The sequence below is a fragment of the Amblyomma americanum genome, chromosome 6 (genome assembly GCF_052857255.1).
Source record: "Amblyomma americanum isolate KBUSLIRL-KWMA chromosome 6, ASM5285725v1, whole genome shotgun sequence".
In the NCBI taxonomy this organism is placed as follows: domain Eukaryota; kingdom Metazoa; phylum Arthropoda; class Arachnida; order Ixodida; family Ixodidae; genus Amblyomma; species Amblyomma americanum.
The window spans coordinates 4,145,028-4,167,405 of NC_135502.1; the positions used below are offsets into that span (position 1 = coordinate 4,145,028).

General features: G+C 46.5%; 1 protein-coding gene across 1 annotated transcript in view; it reads right to left on the reverse strand.

The window, feature by feature from the left end:
- Positions 1-22,378, reverse strand: part of Smu1 (Smu1 spliceosomal factor) — a 47,098-nt gene that overhangs the window by 19,492 nt on the left and 5,228 nt on the right. The window contains exons 5-8 of the mRNA XM_077668290.1: positions 21,593-21,979; positions 15,758-15,853; positions 8,759-8,886; positions 6,874-7,186 (exon numbers count right to left, since the gene is read on the reverse strand). Of these exons, the coding sequence (XP_077524416.1) occupies positions 6,874-7,186; positions 8,759-8,886; positions 15,758-15,853; positions 21,593-21,979 (924 nt within the window). The remainder of the gene's footprint in view (positions 1-6,873; positions 7,187-8,758; positions 8,887-15,757; positions 15,854-21,592; positions 21,980-22,378) is intronic.

Genomic DNA, 22,378 nt, shown 5'->3' on the forward strand with positions numbered 1-22,378 from the left:
TGTGCGGCTGTCTTGCCAAGCTTCACACAGAATTTTATGCTTACATGCTGTTCAAGGTGGACGTCCATCTCTCCACACTCACTCAAAGTAGAATGCACAAACCACTAGTGACAACGTATTTTTTGACATGTAGTGCGACCCAGCGGCTGCCAGAGCAATTAACATAAAAAGCTCGGGTTAGCCCGAAAGGATGGCGCTACACATACGCACTAATATTTGTTTTGGGGAATCATTTCTAAAGAAGAAAATAAATCAGTCTCGAAACTTTACGGACAAAGGTTGTATGTTTAAAAAGAAAATCGATAAGTACAGTCAAACCCACTTATAATGATACCGGTTTTAACAATATATCGGTTCCAACAATGAAAAGCTGCTGCACCGTCCACTTTTGTATATTTTCCATGGTAAAATAACCCGCTTACTACAATGCCCCCATGCCACATTATCGGTTAAAACAATGAAGTCTGACTCCTGAGTGCTCGTGCCAAAATGCAGTAGAATGCGAAAGCCTTGAAAAGAAAAAAAATATAAATTTCAGCCGCTGCAACCTCCCCGCCGCGCGTTCATACAATAGAACCTGTTTTCCGGCCTTCTCCGCATCGCTAGCCTCGCGTGTCTCACTCCCACTGCCCTTCCATCGCTCCGAACAACAAATGGGCTGCGCCCATAACTCTACGCCGCGCCACCCTCCGAAATACGAATGGACCTCGCCAACGCGCCAAAAGAGCTGATCTGCTCGCTCGCTCGCCCTTCATTCTGCGCAGTTCTGACAACGGATTTGGTTGTTTGTGTTAGTTGATTGTGTTGAAGTCGTTCCTGGTCATGCGGCTTCTCCGTCTCGTTTGAATCGCCGCCGAAACGGAAGATCCACCCGCTGATTATCGGACGATGTTGCCGGTGAAAAGACAGCACACAGCCATCGATTTGGAGACTAAGTGCAGTATCGTGAACTACAAAGACGGTAAGAAAGTGTGTGACTTGGTTAAGAAGCACGCACTATCGCAACCGACGATGTCGACAATCATCTGCTCAGCTGAGAAGTTCGACAAAGAAAAGTGCTCGCTTGAAAGTGGGTGCAAACGCGTTCGACAAGGTGCCTATAAGGAGGTGGAGGAGGCCCTCTACGAGTGGTTTCTTGGTGCCCGTGCCCAGAACTTGCCTATCACCGGGCCGATTCTGGCCACAAAGGCGAAGCAGTTTGCCCTGCTGATTAACAATGTGGACTTCCAGCCAGGTGGCGGCTGGATAGAGCGCTTCAAAGAGAGGCCGTGGAGAAGGATGTTGGCAAGCTTCGCGTGAGGCAAGCAAGGTTGATGGACATGGGGTTTTCTCGTGCAAGCCAGTGAGAAGTACATGGTGAGATGCTCGTGGTGATTTCACCCCAGCGTTTCTTCGGGATTTCTCAAGCTGAGAGGCAGCTGCGGCAACCTTCTTGTATTTTTTACAAGGCCCCTTTCGGAGCCACCAAAACGATGCCTCAGCAGAGCTCGCATGTCACTTGCCATCCATGACCCCTCTTTGCAGTTGTTATGCTTTTTTTCGTGAAACCCGTTTACAGCAATCATCGGTTATAACAATGGAATTTTCGTGCGTGGCATTTGAATATTGTTATAAGTGGACTCGACTCGACAGTTTTAGCGCAGCACGATCCACTGCCGTGATCCGCTTTAGCAGTGACTCAGCTACGCTTGCGCAGTGGCAGGTGTGCGCTCCTCAGGAATGCGCAGATAGCTCACCGCGGATTCGGTTCAAGATAATGGAATGCAGATCGCACTATGCTAAAACTGTATTCTTTTAAATTTTACGCAACAGCTAGAATCCCATAAACGACCGGACTGAACGTGATGGTGCCACAAAGTGCGCGCATCGTGCATTCTTCTTACTCAACATGACGCCGCCTGCGAGGCGAAGAAGCTAGGGTGCAAAACTGAAGCTGCGTGCCATCGAATATGCACTGGAGAACAGGAACCGGGCAGCAGGGAGATAGTTTGACGTTAGTGAGAACAATTATCCGGGACTATCCAATTCTTTTCAATAGGGCAGCAAAGCGAACCCCAAAATCAACACACACTGAGAACTGCGCGGTAGCGTGCCGTTTCCCTACTTCGGCCGAGCAAGGACGTGGAAGTCAACATCAGCGCCATTTGTGAATGTTTGTGCCATGCGCATTTCCACTGTGCCCTCCATACCACAGGAACACCAAAGTTAATCCCTGCATGCTGCAAGCCTATTTCGCTTCTCTACAGTATTGTGCGTTTTTATCGTGAAGACTCAAAAATTTCCCCGCCTCAACCGCTGGCTCATTTGTAGTGAAACTGCACACAGAGCTGGCGTATTCTGGTAACTTTTATATCGTAGCAGGTTTGACAATGGTACTTACTTAGTTGAGCTGTGCACGATGCGAGAACGTAATCGTCTACGTAGAGATCGGCAAACCAAAACCCCCAAACGACGCTTTTTCGCTGAAGGGTGGCGGTGGCGCCATCAGTTTTTGCTGTGGAAAACTTCAAAACAAGGCTGCCGATGGAAGCACTGCAGGAGGCGCGGGCCCTTTGAATATGCCGTTCCAAACGTTTCGTCTGCTCCTACCATGGTGTAAGAGTGCTATGTCTTTCACCGTGGCTTCTACTGAAGCGCTTACATTTTCAGCTAATTGAGCGGAAAAAAATATCACAACTGATTTAACAAGGCTTTACCTTTCAAAAAATGTTGTTTGCAACGCTCGCCTCGGCGGCCTTGTCGTTTTCCACTGCAAAAACAGATGGCGTCACTGCCGCCCTTCAGCGAAAAAAATGTCGTTCGCGGGATTTGGTTCGGCGATCCCTACATAGACGATTATGTTTTCGCAACGTGCACGGCTCAACTAAGTAAGTACCGTTGTCAAACTTGCTACAATACAAAAGTTATCATAATACGCAAGCTCTGTGTGCAGTTTCACTGCAAATGAGCCAGCGGTTTGATGGCGACCCGCATATACTTATACTAAGGATTGATTGAAGGATTCTAAAAAAAATTGCATTTTCCACTAGTGCTACCTAACGCAGATGTAGGATAGCACACAGTACCCGAGAATTTTGTTGACAAGGAGATACGGTTTTGGCGCAAGCTTTGCATAGATTACTCGTAATATGTCGTAATGTAGCAGCATGTAGTAGGCTTTCCAATACACCAATAAAGTTTAAATTCCCCTTTCAACATGCACCAGCTACACCAGTTGGCATGAGAAAGACGAAGAAAAAGTCGTTCCACGGAACAGCAACCATTACACAAAATTCCGCAAACATTCAACATACTTACAGAGCAATCCCTTTTTTTTATTGCCGAACTATGCTGCTCTTTCCAACCATTTCCAATGGCCTCCAGCCACCCGCTATGTGCCCAGCCATGGATGGCCATGTTATCCCAGCAAGCTAAACTAATGGCTCAGCTAAGTAAGTACTGTTGTCAAACTTGCTACGATACAAAAGTTATCATAATATGCGAGCTCTGTGTGCAGTTTCACTGCAAATGAGCCAGCGGTTGGGGTGGGGAAATTTTTGAAAGTCTTCACGATAAAAACGCACAATACTGTATGTTTTCATACTCGGTGTGACAATGTGCCCGGCCAGCATGATGGCGACCCACATATACCTACACTAAGGATTGATTGAAGGATTCTAAAAAAAATTGCATTTTCCACTAGTGCTACCTAACGCAGATGTAGGATAGCACACAGTGCCCAAGAATCTTGTTGACAAGGAGATATGGTTTTGGCGCAAGCTTTGCATAGATTACTCGTAATATGTCGTAATGTAGCAGCATGTAGTAGGCTTTGCCTTTTGGCACAGTTTGGCGTCGTTAGTGCAGCAATTACATCACTGGTAGTGTGCCGTGATTAGAGGGCTAGGTCGACCTTCATTAAAGAAAAAAAGAGAGCCCTAAAGCTCAGGGTCAACCTACACACGGAGCCTACCTATATGTGGGGGTCTAATACCCCTGTCACACGGCGAGTTTCGATGGCCATCGAGCCGAGGGTCTTCGAAATTCTCAATCGCCATTGAACTCGAAGCAGTTGTGTTGCTGCTACACGGCAAATCTCAATGGCCAGTGAAATGGTTCTCGTGTCGTACGCCAAGCTTGTGTAGCGCCACAATCGCTACTTTGAATTTTGCAAAAATAACAAAAATATGTGATAAATGCTGAAATACACGCATATGCGCATGCCATTTAAAACCCTTTTAATTGCACGTACGCGACGGATAGATGGAGACACTGCTGTAGCCACTCTAATACAAACGAGCCAAAACCAAGCCAGTCCAACTGCGTCTGAGCACAGCTTCGTCAAGCTTATGACCTGGGAAATCACCTTGATATCTGGAAAACAAGAGCTATTTGTCTCTTGAAAATTTATGGGAGGGTAAGAATGGGCAAATCGAAGGCGAATACAACAGCTTAGAACACGATATTGCGTTGAGGGATTAGAGACGAAGCTGTTACCGCTGTGAAGCGGGCGGGCAGGGCGCCGCCATGTTGTCAACGCTAAGTACGCATGCAACGCAAAGACCGCAACGCAAGATTAATGCGCTCAAAACCAGTCTGATACAATTTTAAAATTATTGTACGGACTGCTTGCATTAAATTTTAGGAGAATAATGATTGTTCATGCTTTTGTACCGTGAATGTGTCGTGTACTAAAGTGCGCTTGGCGCCGCTCGAAGCAACGCTAGCAATCTTGGGCACCGCTCGAAGGCCCTCGAAATCTTGATGGAGTTCTGCGCTACTCCTTTGACTCGATAGGCTATTGACTCGATCGCCATTGAAACTGCCCGTGTAGCAGCGCTCGATCGCCTTTGAGTCGATCGACTATCGGTTCGAGGGCCCTCGAAATGCCCGTGTGACAGGGGTATAAGGTAGTTTTGAGCAAGCATTGGGTAGCACGCGACCCATGCCGGTGCCCATTCCCGGCATGGCACATGGGGAACTTCCATGCTTGAAAAATAAGTTTATTCATGCAAATCGGTTTCACTGAAGAATATTCGAAATGGACGCGGCCATTTACCCGGCTCGTTCGTGAGGGCAAACTTCCGCCTCCGAGAATCTCCAGGGTTTGCGTCGCACTGGAATCCGAAACTACAACACTGGTCGCAGTTCAGTTTTCCGCTAAACAATCGGGCCACACGCTAGTGTTTCAAGGTGGAATCCCCCTTTTTTGACTCAGATTGCTATCTTTGTGGGTGCATCGTTACGCGTCTGTTCCTCTGAGCTGTGTGCGCGCCATGATGCCACCCCGCGGGAAACTACGAAAAGAGCAGCGGCGTGCCAAAGCAAGCAGGGGGGGGGGGGGGGGGGGGGCATGCGTTTGACTCGCATTAGAAGTCCACTTCCTTTGTGGACAGCGTGAGCTACGGGCTGGACGGTACACTTCTACAAGGCAATATACGGTAATCACAAAGTTCTTCCAGTAAAGGTAGCGCATTCCCGTACCAAATTTTCTTAACCGGGTCCGTCTTTTTTTTTTGGCTGTTGGCAGGTGATACGAAAACCCGGTTAATTCGAATATTGTTCGCAGTCCCGATGGCTTCAAATTAACGAGGTTTTACTGTACTAAATCATTTAAATCGTCTCATCTACGCCTTGCTCAAGAAGAAGAATGTTCAAAATCTTCCACTTAGTGGATGAATCTTCATTTGGTTTAAGTTGTGAAGCACAAGCCATTGAATGTGAAAACGGAAAAAAAAAAAATCAATATGAATTAGCTTAGGTAAACCAGGATATACAAACCGAAAGCTGTTGGCGTCCATTATGTTCAGTGGCATTGGCGTGGACAACGTTGACAATCATTGACGCCAATGATTTTGAGGAAACAAACGGCGCACGCGCTATGCTCTTAGCGGCTGCACCGCGGTGGAGGATATGAGCCGCGGAGCGACCGCTCGCCTTGGGAGAAGGCGCAATGGAAGAAGAAGACGCGGCTGGTGGCCACACCAGCCGCGTGTATAGCAAGCGGCATCTTCAGAGCCTATGGGAAGCTGCTTCTACCGACCCCGAAGTCATTGCCTGGCGTGAGGCTGCCCATCTAAGTAATAAGAAATGAAGCGCAAAGAGTAAGCGCGTGTCGGATGCCCAAGGTACATGAAGAACGTCTCACCTAGCGTCTTCACTTTCCACTAGCCGTGTCGTCTTCTTCCATTGAGCCTTCCCCCAAGGCGAGCGGCCACTCCGTGGCTTATGTCCTCCGCCGTGGCGCAGCTGCTAAGAGCCTAGCGCTTGACCAGTGAGGTGCATAGCTAAGTAATGACGTCATGCACGGCGCTGCGCGGAGACCGGCGAGGTGACGGCGCGCGGCTCGGAGCACCGCGCATGCGCAGTGAGGTGCATAGCTAAGTGAAGTGATGGTGTCACGCGCAGCACTGCGCGGAGACCAGAGAGGTGACAGCGTGCGGCGAACACCTGCGATTCGGCGCAGCTGGTTGCCATGGTAACGGAGTATGCGCAGAAGTGACTAGCGCGGGCCGCCTGAAATGCGCTGCTGACTAGCCTTGTGTAGCTTGCACTACTAAAGTGTTGGCTGTGTTTGAAATGGTGATGAGCTCTCTTGACTTAACGTATGAACCCCTGTCAACGGCCAAATTAGATTTTTAGACAATTGGTTCTGTTTTGAAGGTTTTGGCATCTTCTTTTTTCCCTTTTTTTTGGACTTCGTACTGCTATATTTTTGCCAAGCATCTCATCAGCCTAATTTTCACATTCCTCTCATGTAGCTGTGACGCATCCCAAACTGCTGCCGTGCAACTCAATCATACATGTCTTGTCCGCTATTCATCAAACAATGTGGCAAGTGCAAAGGCAGGTAAAGAAGGCTGTGATTATGCAAAACAAGCATGGTCTTCCTACCTGCCCCTGCATATTCATGATAGAGACGGTGTTAGAGCGGTTGCAGACCACAAAGTGCTCGGGGTTCTTAGGCAGGGCGTGGATTGAGTTCACCGTGATGTCGGCACCAATGGCACTGCCCGTGCCACCGGCTGCCCCCAGGGACTTGAAGGTGCTCAGACACTCAGTGCTCTTGACGCTCCATAGCTTGACCGTGCCATCCGAGCTGGCACTGAGCAGGTGATGACTCTCAGGCGTAAAGATGACATCATTCACGAACGAGGTGTGGCCACGGAACTCCTTGAGCAGCTTCCCAGACTTGAGGCCATGGATCCTGCAGGCAGGGGGAGAAAGACGTGCTCTTCTTTGCAGCAAGCTCCACAACGCAAAGCAATTCAAACCATTCATAAACTATGCGAACTATTTCCTCTTGATATGCTTCCTTACTCAACACAGGGCACAAGGAATTGCCGATAGCAAAAGACATAACACCCTTCCTTCAGAAATGCTTGTATAAAAGACTGAGGCCCTGCACTGCAAATCTAGTTCGAAAACTACTATCAGGTCAGCAACTGTCGGATTCACTATAAGTAGGCTTGACTGCACACTTTAACCTCAATATAACAGTCGGTAATATCCGCTCTTTAATTCGTTACACTGAAATTTCACTACATTGAATTTCATTTCCTGGCATGCAAAATACTCTTGAAATTATGTTGCGGCTCAGTCATCTGAAAAACACATGATCAGCAATGAAATCGATCTGCTACTCCTGCACATCCTTAGCTATCAACTTACAAGTTGTTTGTATGCCCATAGATATTTCACTGTTTCTTACTCATGTTCCAAGCTTGTGAACCACTTTGGAATGGCTACCAAACCCTGTGTGTGATGCACATGTCGCATGTTTTGCTTTTGTGGTCATCATCGTCATATTTGCACCTTCCTGAGCATGTCGACGACACAACGAGGAATTTCATCACCGTCTCACATGCAGGGAAACAAAGGAAAGAAGGCTGATGGCGGCATGTCACGCCGGCACCCCCCCTTCCTCTTTCTCTCCATTTCGGCAAAAGCGGGAAGTGCCCTTGTAAGTGCCCTTCAGTCAGCACCCGAAGGAATGAAACCAGGCTCACTACAAGTCTCATTACATTTTTCACCACAAGCGCAAGCGCACTATGCCTGAATGGGAAGCGAAGTGTCCGACAGCCGACCTTTCCAGTCCTTTCACTGAGCTTTGGAAGACAATGAATGCAATGGATAGCACAATGCATCTGGCATCGATTTTTGGCAAGACAGAAGACAGTGAGAGCTGCTGAAGACTGGCCTGGCTGGATGTTCCGAAAAACGCGCTTTCTGTTGGATTGACTCAATGCCATGGTAGCTGGCCTGTACTATCCGAGATGGCACAGCAGTTGGTGCGCTCGCCACTATGATCAACTCACATGTCTGTCAGGAATGGCCTATGCACTGTGCATCTGTCAGCTGGGCAGCATCCACTTGCATGCACTTGCTCTGGTATGCATGCTGCTCAGCCACTCGTGCTCAAGGCGCAATTTTTCCTTACGTTCGCTTCGAGCCAGCAGTGATATTTTGTTATGCTGAAAACGTGTCAAAATTTACTTTGTTATTAGAGGCAAAAATATATCGTGTTCAATGCGACACGAAGTTGTGAGAACAATAATACTTTGTTACATCGAGATTTATTTACAGTGAAGTTCGTGACATCAAGGTTTAACTGTATCATGCCGTGATGATACATGAACCTCTCATGAACCTCTGTAGCAACTTCACATACTACCACGAGTTTAGCATGCCGCTGAAAAGGTGCCTCTTTCCCACTTGTGTTTGCATCAGTAAGGAACTGCCCCACTTCGTTAATGCTCTCGCGTTGAGCCAAACGCACCTGATGGTCTGATCGAAGGAGGCACTGAGCAGCTGGCTGCTGTCTCGTGAGAAGGTGAGGCAGGTGACGCCCTTGGAGTGGGCGCGCTCAAAGCGCCGCAAGCACTGGCCCGTCTGGATCTTCCACACCTGCACAGCCACCATGACAGCACTGACAAAAGGATTCAAAACTTTAAATTTTGCAGCTGGGATGAAACAGAACTATCACAGAAGCAAGCGGCGTGACAAAATGTTAAGTTCTGCAAAGGTTTCACACAGAAGCCTGTCTGGTTCCAGGCACTGTTGACCAAATTACAGCTAGAAACCTAGGTTTCAAGGTATTTTTACGAAAACTAATGTTTAGACTGAGGCCCAACGTTTCCAGTACATCAATAAAGTTTAAATGCCCCTCTCAACATGCACCAGCTACACCAGTTGGCATGAGAAAGACAAAGAAAAAGTCGTTCCACGGAACAGCAACCATTACAAAAAAATCCGCAAACATTCAACATACTTGCAGAGCAATCCCTTTTTTTTATTGCCAAACTATGCTGCTCTTTCCAACCATTCCCAATGGCATCCAGCCACCCGCTATGTGCCCAGCCGTGGCCATGTTATCCCAGCAAGTTTCATAATCTCATCACAGCATCCGACTCTTGGCCACTCCCAGCTACTTTTTCTTCCTCTTAGCAGACAGTTCTGCACATTACATATCTTGCCGTGTCACATTTCTCCTCTTGTAATTTTGGCTAAAATATCAACTCCAGTTTGTCATCAAATCCATGCTCCTTCGTTTCTGTCCCTTAATGTTGCACATATTTTACTTTCCATCACTCACTGCACTGTTCTTAACCCGACTGCCAGCCTAAATTTCCACGTTTTGGCCCCATACAGAAGTAATGGCAAGCTACATCAGTTAGGGTGTATACTTCCTTCTCCAGATATATGGGTAAGGTTTTGGGATCAAACCCGCAGTCTTTCGGGTTAGCAGCCGAGCGCCATAACCGCTGAGTCACCATGGCGGCTAGATGTATAGGTAATTAGGAATCGGTTGTGCATTTGGGTTTCACATGTTGTGAAGAGCAGCATGCCCAGATATGGGTAAGCTGTTCTTTCCAACGCGCGACCCTACTCGTCGCGCGTTGTGATTGGCTGCGCGAGGCTCCCATCGTCTGGTCCACTCTGCAAGCGATGCCAGCGACACGACGACACCTCTCTTTGTTCCTTGTGACAAGTGTGCAACGATGTCCGATCAACGGGGAAGTTAGCCGCGAGGCACAAGTTCAGCAAAAGAAAGAAGCGATCTGTTTATAACATCCAGAACCATGCTATTCCTTCGGAGGGCATCGAGAACAGTCCACCGCCAACAGCAAGCAATGCTGAAGCCGCTGACAGTGTTGAAGTAGGCTTAGCCAGCTCGTCGACGAGTCAAAGCGGTGCGGACAGTGGTCGCATTCGGCACGACACTGCAATGTTGCAGCGTGCAAATTTGGTGCAAAGGGAGGTTGAAACTCAAGAAAAACTTCAAGTTCTTGCTCCAACGCCGGCAACGACGCAGAAGCTGGATTTTCTCACTCGCACTGACGACGATGCGGCCACGCCAGCTGACATCGAGACAGGCTTCGTTGTCGTAAACTTGGACTCCGTGGACGTGATGATGTCGTGCGTGAAGTGCAAAGTGTGCGGCGGTAGCGTCACTGTAGCGTCAGGTGGCCTCGCCATAAAAATTGTTATCAGGTGCGCATGCTGCGGTGGAGCATGCCCCGCGTGAACGTCAACCAGAAGGCCAGCCCGTTCGTTGTGAACATTGTTGCTGCGCGGGTGATGCAAGCCACCGGGAATCAGCAAATGGTGCTAAACAACGTTTTTGCCGCGATGAACATTTCCTACCACGGCCTTCACACCAAAACATAGCAGAGGTACCTGAAGAAGACGAAGGAAGTTGGCGCTCGCGGCGGCTCTTGCTGCCGAGAAGCAGACGACTCTGTGCGCACAATCGGTTCGGGAACTCTACGACGACTTGAAGCTTGGGAATCCCGGAAACATTGCCGTGTCATATGACAGTTACAGTGACGCACGACTACTTGTCGCCCATTGGCGTAGGCACGGTCGCCGAGCTCACGGGGCTAGTTCTTGATTTTGTTGTACTCAGCAACTTCTGTGCCGGTTGTGAGCGTGGGCCAAAGGAAGATGATCCGACGTACAAGGCTTGGAAGGAGAGCCACACCTGCCAAAAAAACACCTCTAAGAAGTCCGGAGAAATGGAAGTTGAAGCCGCCCTCATCCTTTTCCAGAGGTCACTGCAACGACATAACCTAAGGTACACCACCCTACTCTCAGATGGTGACAGCCGCACTTTCCTTGCCTTGCAGGAAGCCAGAGTGTATGGGTACATTCCAGTGGAAAATGAAGACTGTGCCAACCATGTACAAAAACGGATGGGCACAAGCTTGCGAAACCTCATCACAAAACATACGGGACCTGGATTGGAGAGCCTTGGCAGTAAAGGCAAACTAACCGCTGACCTAGTTGCAAAGCTAACGCGGGTACTATGGCTGGGCCCTGAAGACTCACAAGGGTGACGTGCAGGGAATGAAGAAAGCAGTGATGGCCACTTATCATCACACAACATCAATTGACTCTGTGTCAGATCATTGATATTGACCGCCAGGACCAAGCTCATGGTGCCGCCAAAATGCAGCAAGTGCTAAGGGCGAGACAGCTCCTAAGCACCGCTACAATCTGCCCCCATATGTCTGCGAGGCCCTCTTGCCCATTTACGAGCGCTTTTCTGATAAGAGGCTTCTTGAGCGGTGCCAAAGAGGCAGTACTCAGAACAGCAATGAGTCCCTTCACTCCATGATATGGGCACTGGCTCCAAAGGAACAGCATGTGTCAGTGTTCACTGTGCAAGCTGCAGTGGTGGAGGCTGTGACGAGATTCAATGCTGGCTGTGAGAGGACGTCCGCAGCAATACTGAAAGACTTGCACCTCAAACCTGGAATGCCAAGCACAAAGCGCATGGCAGAGAAGGACCAGTGCCGAGCAGTGGCATCTGCAAAGAAGCGCAAGACCACATTGAACATGCAGCACACTTTCAAAATGCGCAATTTGGGTGGCTGTAGTCAGATTGACTACATTCCTGGTGGCTTTTAGTTACATAGGAAGCAAAATATGGCAGTTTTTTCTGCATTTTTGATTAAAAGTGGTTTTATTCCTTTTTTCTCGTTTTCTCAAAGCACCCATTTTTGACTGCTAGCTAATTTGCGGAAGCGATATCTCGGCCTTCAAGAAAGGTAGAACCATGGTTTTTTGTTGTGACATGTGGCTAAGAGTGCAAAGCACACAATGTTAGGAACAGATTTTGGAATTTAGGTTTTAAAATTTAGCAGTCCTGCTCTAGATAAAACAATCGGCACCCACATTTGGAACAGTGAACATTGGATTTCTATAGCATTGCTATTTGATATATCAAAAAAGTACTCCTAACATTGTATTCTTTATGCTTTATAGTACCTAGCCATATGTTAATATAAATTTGTGTAGTGCAGTTATTTTTTCTTTGTTTCTGCAAATTATGAACCATTAAGCTCCTTTATCTTTGTAATTACTTGGCCTATTGAAAAAGAAACTAGATATTTGAAATCAGTGCAGGAAACTGAATAAGAGTACTAAATTTCATCAAATTTGGTCAAAAATAAAAAAATACAGCTTTAAGAGCCATGTCCCCCCTCAAAAGTGCAGCTTAAGCACAAGACTGGTTTTAAAAAAACTTAAAAATTCAGAGGCAATCAATGAGATTCATGTAGCAGAGTATGAGTTAGCAATAGTGTTTCTCTCAGACGGAGCAGCCGCTGCCACTGATGGGTTCAGACCATGAAAGCAGGTGGCGTGATCCAGTCCATCAATCACTGTGCGACACACTGTACCCCTCAACACTCTCCCATCTCCTTGACTCTGATTAGCAAGTGGGTTCAAATCGTGAAAGCAGGTGGCGTGATCCAGTCCACCATTCATTGTGCGACACACCGTACCTTTCGACACTCTCCCCTCTTCTTGACTCTGATTAGCAACCGGGTTCAAACCGTGAAAGCAGGTGGAGTGATTTAGTCCATCAATCACCGTGTGTATGCTTTTAACATGTGCGGATGGTCAATAAACGCATTATAAGACCACAACTTGTCAAAATTTTAAACGCACTAGCCGGGGAATCATGTTATCCGGGAACGTATTACAGAAATATAGTGTAACTCATAGGACACTTTAAATGTCTGAGATTATGAGCATGCGAACCGGGAAATCGTATGAACCGGGAACGTATCAACGAGGTTTTACTGTACCTGCAACCATTTTTTGCCAATAGCAGTGCCTCTGATGGCAGAGCCAGTCAGCATAGTGCCAGCCTGCATTTCTAAACTTTTTTTTTTTTTTTGGGGGGGGGGGGGGGGGGGGGATGCAGCACTTAAAATTGTTTTTTTTTTTCCATTAGTTATGCATGAAATGTAAACAAATTTGGCATGGATATGTAATTTTTATACTTGTTTCAGAGCTGCATTTTATTCTTAATGAAAAAGCATTACTAGGCTATGTCGGCAGCTGATGTGTCCGCAAAAAGTGGAAGCAAAATGTGGAACCAAAATGTGATGCACAATATGACGTCATCAGCTAGTGTATAGTAGTCATGATTGAATGTGTATGACAATTGATATATAAATAGAGTGTCAGATCATTGCCATAGTCATGTGAGTCATTCTGAGTCGTGAGGCCAAAGTCATGACCGAATCATATTCGACTGGTCATGACTGGAGTCATTGTCTGAGGAAGAAACTAAGTCGTGGTTATCAAAGTCGTTCGTCATGATCATAAGTCATTGACACAAAATGGGTCCCAAAAAGTGCTGCGTCACGGTCACAAAAAGTACTCAGTCACTGGTCACAAAGTGAGTAAAAAAAATGTGCCGAGTCATGTGGCTCACAAAAAGTGCTGAGTCATCTAGTGTATAGTAGTCATGACTGAATGTGTATGACAATTGGTATATTGTAGGGAGCCAGTGCCACTCTCTGGCTGAGACTGATTTTTCCACGCGCGTGCAGAGGGAAAGAAAAGGAAGAAGACCAGCCCGAGAAGAAGAGCACGGAGGCGCATGGTGCGCGAGCACGTGTCCACAGAGGGAACGAAAAAGAAGAAGACCGGCCGGAGAAGAAGAGAACGGAGGCGCGTCGTGTGGTACGCGAGCAGGTGAGAACAGCAGGAACGTGATTGGCGACAGACGTTCTCGGTTCCTGCTGGCGCCCACGGTTACTTGGCCTGGGTCTTTGCCACAGACGTCCCAGTTACCTGGCTGGGACAGGCCGTAGTCGACAGCCTGAGTTCGCAGACCCAGGCGACGCTGTTCCCTCCCGGCACCTCCCATGACGTGTAGGTTCTGGTCTTCGACTTCGAACGACAATGCGAGCACTGTTCTCGGATTCCACCGCTGCAACAGCTTCCTGACCAGGCCACGTCATAGGTCCTGTGCCGTAGCGTTATCGCCTGCGGTGGCGATCTCCATCTCTCCGCCCTATGCCTTCTTCCTACCTCCGCCCAGTACTACACGTCTACGTCCATACCTCACTGCACCACCTCGCCGTGCGACCTCCAATAGACTCAGACACCGGGAAAGAAACCTTGAGTGAACCTTATTTTCTCTCTTATACCTAAATCACGTTGTGTTTGTGTTTTTCTTTTCTTTCGCTCATCTTGTCCATTATCCTCAGATGGTTTCTTCTGTTGTTGAATTAGAGTTTGGTTTCTCCCAAATGCCGCCTCCCATTTTCCTCTTTTCGTTTTAGAAATGTGACACGATACCTGCAATTGAAAACTAGCTCACAAATATAAACAGAGTTCTATGCCGTGATGAATGATGTCACACCATTATTTAGCAAAGGCAATTAAGAAATTAGTGTAATTAAGAAAAAATGACTTAAGTAGTAAAGGTGAAAATAATGAAAAAAAAACCGATGACATCATCACTAATTAATGATGGAAAGACAACACGTGCGGCACAAAACCGCATCCGCAGAAGCAATGCTAGATATTGCAGGTACTGGGGAAATTCCAGCTATGCCATCACTGGTTGACCTCAATGTGGTGGCAGTATTCTTTAATAATTCACCAAAATTTCAAGCAACCATTCTCGTACGGCATTCTGGGTGCTGTCATAGCATTTCTCTTTGCATAAAGCTTGCATGTTTTAGTCAAGTTGGAAGCTAGCTTGCGGCAGGGGTTCGTAGAGATGACACATGCACTTTCAGTTGCACCCCTTCACAGGGATGCCCTTTCCTTTCCTCAAAACACATGCTAAGCAGACTTAAATTCCCCCAGAATTTTTAGCTAGCTTGTATATTTGCTGAGTAATTACCATTAACATCCTTGTAATGTAATCACCAGGGTGTTAAATAATGAAGGAGAAAAAGCGCAAGTTTTTCATGTCAGAATGCTCGCAAAGCCCTGTTCTGTGCAATAAAACTATTAGTTTCTTTTAGATGCTCAGTATGCATGGAAATAACGTTGAACTTCAGCATGCAGTTACAAGAGAATGTTTCTTGCAAAAATAACTTTCAAAAACTATTGCACATGTGCATAAAAAAGTCTAGCGCTTCACTGCACTCCTCAGTGTTTCAGGATTTATGTGCAAAAAAAAAAAAAACTGCCATAATACTCTCATTCATTATAAGTGTAAAAGGGATGAGTGATGGCAATCACAGAAAAAGTGAAAGCCAAGAAATTCAACTTTAAAGTTTTAAAGTTTCTTTCCTCATTTGCCTCGTTTATCATCTTCCTATACTTCTGTTTTTGCTCAGAAAAATGCGGCGTTGCAACAAACGGAACCTCTGATTTCTCCTCTTCATGAGGAAAATAAGAGTGGTGCTCTGTACTCAAAAACCTGCAGAACACACCTACATTTGCATTAGCCTGCCCATTATCATGCGTGCACATGTTTTGAACAATAGCATTCTTGGACAACCAAAGATGATCTTGCCTTAATTTTGCCATCTTGGCTTCCAGAAGCCAGCATCTCGGAATCCCGGCTGAAGCAGATGCACAACACCGCATCATCCATCATCATGAAGTTGTCCTGAAACAAAACCAGACAATTCATGCAATATCAGCCTACACAGTCCTCATGAACACCAGTGGTAGTCATGTTCAAAAACATAAACGCTAAAATTAGTGCAGACAAAAAGACAATAAATTTCAGGCCTCAAATGTGATCAAACAACTTTAAAGACTTGAACACAAGTGCGTTCTAAAATGCACACCACACTGCATGAATCTTTATGACATGAACATCTGTAGAGGCTAATTTGTGCGTACCAGACATGCTTTGGCTGCCACTCATTCACTGAACCTGTCCACTAGCGATTTTCACAACCTAGAGGCAGCGCCTGTGTTTACCTAATATCGCAGCACTAGGGAGGAATCCCGAGTACAGCGTAGGTTGAATTGTGCTTGTTTTAAAATTTCACTAAAATTTTGCATGTTTGTCGATGGCGGAAATCTAGTATGAGCCAGTCTTTCGCTGCTTGACAGTTTAAACGGACTAAATGAGAGACAAGAAAAAAATCGCAGCCTGGCGTGTGAAAACAACTGGCGTCAATGCAGAGTGGTGGCTTGTAGGCACCCATGGAGAGAATTTAATAACTACTGATCTGACTTGACGCTGGCTTGACACTTGAAACTGATCTTGACGCTGTAACTTGGTGTTCCTCCTGGCTAATGTCTCTAAATGCATCTAAAGCAAAGTTAATTTCGTTTACTAACCGCTCCACTCGAATTCCTACAGCCTACTTCCTCAATAACGATAGCATAGAACTTACAACAACTTACAAGTACCTAGGAATTCACTTTCAGTCTGACCTAACTTGGCATTACTACATTAACATAATCTTAACATCAGCAAACCGCGCACTCAGCCTTCTTAGGCATTATCTCAAACACGCGCCTTCACACTTAAAAAAACTTGTTTACGTCACGATAATCTGCCCGAAAGTTGAGTGTACGCTTCTGCCATACGGGATCCTCAACAAGCATACGTCATAAACAACGTTGAATCCCTGCACAACCGTGCTGTTCGCTTCATCTTTTCAGTTTATTCACGCTTCACCAGTGTCACAGCATTAAAACAGCGTGCCGAGTTGGAACCACTATCATGTCGACACCATTTCGCTCGCCTAACCTTACTTCACAAATTGTACCATCATCCCACCCTCCACAATGACTTCTTTTTGCCACCCCCTGCAGTCTTTCCTCGCCGTGACCACGACAAAAACGCAATACGTGCCATTCATCGCTTTACATGAAATCATTGATTCCTCGCACTATTCAACCCTTTCAGCATTTGTTAAAGCAAACCATGGACTAACAGATTTTGTATTTTTGTTGTGTTATGTGCATTATAGTATTACTGAGTATTTTATTTTGCGTTGTTTGTTGTTTTATTTGTGTACTTTACTAGTTTTATCTCGTACTTCGTTATTACATGAATTATTTTTTTATTTCAAGTGCCCGGACCATAATTTTATGCTTGTATCCCCCCCCCTATGTAATAACCTTGCACGAGGACCCTTAGGGGTACTGTAAATAAAAAAATAAATAAACATCAACTTCAGAGACTTCTACGATGGGTGAATGATAAAACGAGAACAGCAATTTTTTTCCATTTAGGACTAAAGGCAAACAAAAAGCAGCAACTGTCATGCAGCCTGTGCAGAAAACAAGCTATGAACGTCACTATTGCAAGTGTTTTAACAACAAATCTGCCCCTATTTTTCATTTTATATTCATGCTCATAAATTTTAACTTTAGACACAAATATAGATTTCTAATTGTCAGTATAGGTGGAAGGCGAGAGCAATACGAGAGCGCCTTCTCTGCGCATTGTTCTCTTGGATTGGAGAAGCCACGCCTTGCACATTCTGTTCCTAAGCAGTGGATGGAAGGCACACAAGGCCACTTTGATGAAATTCTTTTGCCTCATTCTATTCGGTTCTAGTGCATGATTCCAGTCACAGCAAAGGCACCGGGCAATGATTGTGTGCAAAAAGAAGTATAATGCAACGTAGTTTGAATAAAACACTATCACTGGTCCCTCTCCGGAGCATCGGAGCAAGACAGAAAAGTTTTAATTAAGCAAATTTAAGAGAAATCACGGTACGAATTAAGTGGCTTTAAAATGCATTGAAATTATAGCCAGCCAACCAAAATTTTGAAATGGAGTAGAAGCCTGCTATAGTAAACTCAGAATAAAAACTCGGATATAGTAAAGTGAAGCTGCATCCCATTTCACCTTCCATAGACGACTGTGCACTTTTTTTCTGCTCTAGTTAAGAATTTTTTTTTCGAAGAAACGGCTATAGTAAAGAGCGTCTGGCCGTCGCGATGTACTTCCCGTGGAATGATAACATCGCGGCACGCCCGAAGTCTAGGATTGCGAGGCCGACACCGAATGCGCTCGTTCACCAAGCTCGAGAGCTGCGAGGTGAAGCCAACTTTTCGAAAACCTTGAGGTCGTGAGATAAAGAGCACACTCGGAAAAAGTAAAGCTGGCTATGAAATTAGTAAGAAGGCGGCACGGATCGCTCAGCAAGGAATGCCAGCAAAAGTGCAGTGAGAAGTAGAAAAGGGAAGAAAAGGGCGTGCATTCGTAGCATGGCAGCGTGAAGCACGGGGAGGCAGCGGCAAGAAGCGGAACTGCCTAGCCGGTTTTGCAGCGCTTAACTTTGCGGCGTGCGTTTCTTAACTGCTGCGTCTTAAATGATGCTGAAGTCAGAGAAAACGATGCCGTGATCATGAAAAGTTTTGGTTTTCACATGGAATCAAACTCACTTTAGTTTTGCAGCCACGGTGTATTCGTGTAAATGCGGTACTTCCACAAGACATAAACGCGATGTCGAAAACGCGATAACATGTGATAACTGATCATAAATAATTATCACATAAAGGAACAATAAGAGCAGGATGTAAGGTAATTTCTGAGTGTTGTTTTATAAACCAAAACTTCGTGCTTAGTAAGCAGTCAGAGAGCATAGTCGGAGCCACTTCATCACCATCAACTGGTATAGTAAAAGACCCTGACATAGTAGAACAATTTTGCTGGTCTGAGCTACTTTACTATAGAGGGGTTCGATTGTATGTTTGAATTAACCAAAAGTACAAATTATCCAAGTTTGAATTATTGAGAGTCTACTGTATTCGCACACCCCTATTTTCCTTTTGGCACGGGGTCACCATGACAATTCATGGGGGTCGCCCGGGGTTCGGGGTCAATGCGAAAGTCCGTCTTAACCAAATCACGTGGGAAAACCTTAATCCTCATCTTAGCAGAGAACTCGACTTCACCAAGTTCATCTTGAAGGGCAACTGAAGAGGTTTTAGAATTAGAAAATTTAAAGCGGCCGAATGGGTGTAACTTGCAGGTAAAGCATGCAGTCTTTTTATGCTAGTACTGCATAAACGCGTGTAGGGGCCGCACTTTTTTTTCCAGATTCAAGGGCCATTTTTCAGGGGTGCAGTCCCATACACGAGTGATGCCGTCCGAGCATTGCAGTTTTAGCACGATGGGCAAGCACCTCAATAGCTAGTACATGGCTGGGAGTTTGCTTTCGAACACGGCAAGCATGCGGCGGTCAGGAAATTTGACCTGGCCGAGAAGTGCGTCCGAAGATGGTGCAACCAAAAGGGATGCATTGAGGAACACAAAGCTGCAAAAGTGCACTTTCCGAGGCAAGACGTGCAAGTTTTCCTATCTGGAAGAAGAGCTGCTCTGCTAAGTGATGGAAGCACGGAGCAGCGGGCTACGCGTTGGCAGCGGACATGCTGCACGACTTCTTGTGGGATGAGGCGTGCACCCGTTCCCGGCAGGTCCAGCAAGTCCGGCACCGGCTCTAACGAAGGTCCCGGCGACGTGCTTGTGGCCGACGCCTTCGGCTTTTTGTTCCACGCCCGTTTCTTACGGCTTCCAAAGCTCGTTGTGTGAACGGTTTAAGTCGACTGTCTCCCGTCATCTTGATTCGCATGGAAAAACTTTCGCCACAAAGCAGAAACACGGTGGCGTCGAGAAAAAACAAGCGCAAAAGCAGACGCGCATGAAGCGGCAGTGACCGCTGGTGAACGCAAACGAGGAAGAAAAAAAAATGACGTGCCGTTCACTGCCAGCCAATGGCAGGCACGGAACGGCGCACTTGAAGAGCACAACGTGCGCGAGCCAATCAGCGAATTGGAAACGGTCTTCGGAAAACCAGCCAAGGCAGTCGTTTTGCTTGAGCGACGCCATTTTGAGATATCGCGAATTGTGCACAAAGAAAAACAGCTTCAAATTAAGCCCCAAGATGGCGGCGATCGGGTCCGGCTGCAGCGTCCGCGGGAAGTTCAAATTTCGTTTTTTTTGGGGGAATTTCGTGGCTGCCGTGGTATATTGAAAGCATATTTTATCACACTTCCCGACCTAATTTAGCGTTAATAATTTTAGAAATAGATGCTCGAAGGGTCAAACTTTCCGAAAATGAGTTTTGCTCAAAATCGATTTTTCGGCCATTTTTTACTGTTCTAAGACCCGCGTCTCCCCTTAACCGTGTCCCGTGCAGCCTCATCACTGCTAACTTCTTAATCTCATCCACCCCACTAACTCTCTGCCGCCACCTGCTACACTTGTCTTCTCTTAGAATCCAGTCCATTACCCTAAACGACCACCAGTTTCCCACACATACTTGTTCTTTGATTAGCACTCATCTCCAGTCCACCACATTAAGCTCATGGTGCCGCCCCCTCTCCACTCACCATAACCACCACTCACCCTCCCTCAATGGTAACGGATGGCTACTGTAGTAAATACCCTCCCGTGCTCACTATGGCAACGGCACTGACAACACCAACGCTCAACCCAAAGAACAAGCACTTAACAGCTGCACTGTAAAAGTTATTATTTTGGTTAAACGAACCACTCTTGCTCATGGCACAACAATACGGTCTTTGTCAAAAATACCCATCCCAAGCCGTCTGCTTCAAAGCTGTGTACCGGGGCTTTATTACAACTACAGTTGTGTGATCGTGCGGAAAAATCAGAACGTGCAAAAGACATGACCTTGGAAAAATAGTGGTTTTTTTTCACGTTCAATCTGATTTTTCACTGCATAATTCTGCAGGCTTTTGAGCAAGCCTTTTAAATCTAAAATGTCCGGCAGTAGAAACTGGTCCACTGGTTCTCCTCCAGTTTCATCAGTTGACATTGTCAATGAACACAAATCTATAACTTACCCATCATTCCTGGATAAACCAGTGCATTTTTATGTACCAAAGCTATACTCAGGGCCATGAAGCAAGCCATTACAGAGGGTTCTCAACAAATTACTGACCATTAGTGGTGTTAGCTAATGTGCCCCTAAAACTGAGCAAATTTGTTCCTTCCATGTTTACCAAAACACAGCTGCTACAGCCACATTATATGTGCTGAACCCGTAACCCCAAGCTCAGCAGCACAACAATACAGCCCATCAATACCTAATCAGCCCTGTCCTACGGCCACCTTATCCCCGCAAACTTCCTGACCTTCATCTGCCCGCCTGGCTCTCTATGTTTGCATTCATTCAAAATTCACACTGTTGCCCCAAGACGCCATCGGTTATCTGCTCTCTGCATTAAGTACCCTGTATATGTCTATTAAATCCTCAATTCCAGCTAGGCTATCAACTCTGCGCTCGCTCAGTCTGTTTTCCTTTGCATAGCTTACTAAATGGCCCTTCAAGCCTTTTTATTAGTCTGCAAGCAACTTTCTGCCACAGGCACTGTGCTGCTATCACAGATATCCCATAACACACACCTGGCTCTGGTACTTGAGGTCCCGTCGGATCTTGCCTGTGGTGAAGTTCCAGACCTCAAGGAAGCCGTCAACAGAGCCCGTGACAAGGAACTGCCCGTCGGGGGAAAAGCGAGCGCACTCAACGTGTGCCTTGGGCCCGAAGCGCATATTTCGCGACAGCTGGGTGGGGAAGCGCTCCTCCTCCTGGGTGCCCCCCCGGTGAGCAGCCCTGCCCCGGAACAGGTCCAAGGTGGTGCCGGGAGGCAGCAAGCCCTGATGCTGCTGCCACTTGAGCGCCTGGCCCAAAAGGGCCAGTAGGCGTGAAGGAGGCACCACGCTCACCTCGCCCGACAGGGCCTGCGCAATGGCTGCCCGCCGGCGCTCCTTGCTGCTTCCACTGGGGTACGCCTGCAGAAAAAATAACATCAGCTTTTTTTCACATCCAAAAGCTACACATCAGTTAGTACACGTGCTCCGTTTTCAGTGTGTGTCTCAATATTTTCATCGTCATCCAGCATTAATGCAGGAATGCATTTCATGTCCCCATTCATGGACCTCCAAATCTGTCACATCTGCAGTTTTTAGTCTAAGCAAAAAAAATTTTCCAAGCACACATGAGCCTGGAAAAGGAAGATGTGAGAATGCAATCTTATCCAGGTACCGCATTTATTCAAATCTAGGCCAACAGTTCTTTTTAAAAGCACGAGATATGGAACTCTTAGGTTTGCTTAGGCGTGAGAATTTTGTCATTGTATTCATAAAATACGACGACAATGCATAAAAATGAAAAAAAAAAGAGCAAGCAGG